Source organism: Limulus polyphemus, unplaced genomic scaffold (assembly GCF_000517525.1).
Source record: "Limulus polyphemus unplaced genomic scaffold, Limulus_polyphemus-2.1.2 Scaffold13145, whole genome shotgun sequence".
Classification (NCBI taxonomy): Eukaryota; Metazoa; Arthropoda; class Merostomata; order Xiphosura; family Limulidae; genus Limulus; species Limulus polyphemus.
In genome coordinates this window covers 1,589-3,815 of record NW_013678755.1, presented here as the reverse complement: position 1 = coordinate 3,815, position 2,227 = coordinate 1,589, and the positions used below count along the sequence as shown (strand labels likewise).

Below are 2,227 nucleotides of genomic sequence, written 5' to 3'. Positions count from 1 at the left end.
CACTAGGCCACATCTTATCCCAACAAAAAAATATATAAATGACTGAGCATAAAAGTTCAGTTCCATAATTCCATAACATTAAATATAAAACAAATATTTTACCTGGAAAACAGACATGCTTAATTCAAAACTTCCAAAATATTATACATAAAACAAATATGATACAAAAAATAAACTTGTACAAATCCACTGCTACAGGCCAACAAGCATGTTCATATGACCAATAACCAGTTTTGGTGCAAAACCATACATACCAATAACAATGAACACTTTCTTCTTTATTTCTCTCTTTAATTTTTGGTTACAGTTTAGATTTTCAAAACTAAATATTTTTTTAAGTTCTCATCCTAAAATTTTAACATCATAATTTATTACAAAATAACAAAACTAGTAAACTCAATTTATTATTATACATTCTGCTTAAAATCTAAATAAAAATCTACTCTTATTCCTTAATATTAGTCTTGCACTGTTAGTTTTTTAGCTGCAAAGATGCTAAAGTAAACATGACTCTGAAAGCAACAAATGTCAACTACTTTTTTTTAAATCCAGAATTTACACGAACAACTTAACATGACTACATTTGTTTAATGGAAGTAAAACAATTGAATTTTGGCAATGTATTATTTTTAAGTTAAAAAACATCCTAAAATCATACACACCTTTTTCAAATCCTGTCAAAAGTCTGTTCTTGGTCAAGATTTGGAAACCTCTGTTGCCAGATGCCATTATGCATTTACTATAAAACATACAAGTTACATAAGTATTTAAAATTGAATTTATATGTTAATGTTACATGTTTCTCATTTCCAGTGATAAAGTATATATACATTATCAAACAGTTCTTCTAATAATCCAATCATGTAATAAAAAATTACTTGCTTATTTCTTGGACATAAGGAATTATTTGGCCCTTCAAAGCTGCTCCTGGATACCCAACTCCTACCAAAAAGAAAAATTTATCCCATCCTTTATTTTTCACTGGTGTATAGCCCATCAAAAATGAAGGGGCAAGTACTAACCCCCTCCCTCTGTTGCATCCACATCTAGCAATATCAAATGTTGTATAACCAATTAGGGCATTAAGGTTATGCTACCATGCTATCACATACACTGTACAATTGTATGGGTTTCATGAACAGCAGGAAGAAGTGTAACTATACTATTTAGAATTTATTGTCAAAAAATTCATTTATTTTCAAATTAAGTTTATGCACACACTTCAGTATGTATCAAATTCCAAGTCATATGAGTGAAAATATATGATGGAGGAAAAATTAGAGAAAGCGACAACAATATATACTCCTGGTGCGATTAAACACTAACCCATTTTCATTGAAAGTGTTATTATCAACTGTCACTAATCTATTCTGTCTGCAGTTTCGCATGCGTATCCTATTTAACCTGCGTCTCCGTTCTACTTCTTCAGCATTCTGACTTGCTCTGTGTCTCTGCTGCCTTTCTCTGGCTAACCTACGTCTCCGTTCTATTTCATTAGCATCTACAGCATTTTGACGTGCTCTGTGTCTCTGTTGCCTTTCTCTGGCTAACCTGCGTCTCCGTTCTATTTCATTAGCATCTGTAACATTTTTACTTGCTCTGTGTCTCTGTTGCCTTTCTCTGGCTAACCTGCGTCTCCGTTCTATTTCATCAGCATCTGTAGCATTTTGACTTGATCTAAGTTTCTGTTGCCTTTCTCTGGCTAACTTGCGTCTCTGTCCTATATCATTATTATCTGTAGCATTTTGACCTGCTCTGTGTTTCCGTTGCCTTTCTCTGGCTAACCGTCTTCTTCTTTGTGCAGTGCTTTCACATTCCATAGTATACCCCAACCTCACATTTCATAGCTAAGTTAAATAAATATTTTTTTCAAAATCAAGCTTGGCCAACAAAGAGGCAGAAAAGTGCAGTCGAGGCAGTCAAATGTCGGTAAATTCCTTTCCGAGCCAATCAAAGTTAAGAACGTACATGAAATGAATTCGTGGCGTATTCTAGAATAATTATTAGTGAAAATCAGTTAGATTAAAAGCTTTTAATGTATAGAAAAGCCAGTGCGTTTTAATAACACTACGTTCCAAAATTGGCTTTTATATCATGTTGCTTAGCAACAAAAGTATAACCTAATAATGTTGTTAGTCTATGTTCTGAAAGTATAATATTAAATGTATACAGACAACAAAACTGGAAAAATATTTGTTGATTTCTTAATTTAGAGTTTCCGTTGATT

General features: G+C 32.5%; 1 protein-coding gene across 1 annotated transcript in view; it reads right to left on the bottom strand.

The window, feature by feature from the left end:
• The window catches only part of LOC106477170 (protein enabled homolog), a 5,450-nt gene extending 3,501 nt beyond the window's left edge, over nt 1–1,949 (bottom strand). Inside the window, exons 1-2 of the mRNA XM_013937760.2 lie at nt 1,327–1,949; nt 663–739 (exon numbers count right to left, since the gene is read on the bottom strand). Of these exons, the coding sequence (XP_013793214.2) occupies nt 663–739; nt 1,327–1,820 (571 nt within the window). The 5' untranslated portion in view covers nt 1,821–1,949. The remainder of the gene's footprint in view (nt 1–662; nt 740–1,326) is intronic.
• Between the last annotated feature and the right edge of the window lie 278 nt (nt 1,950–2,227).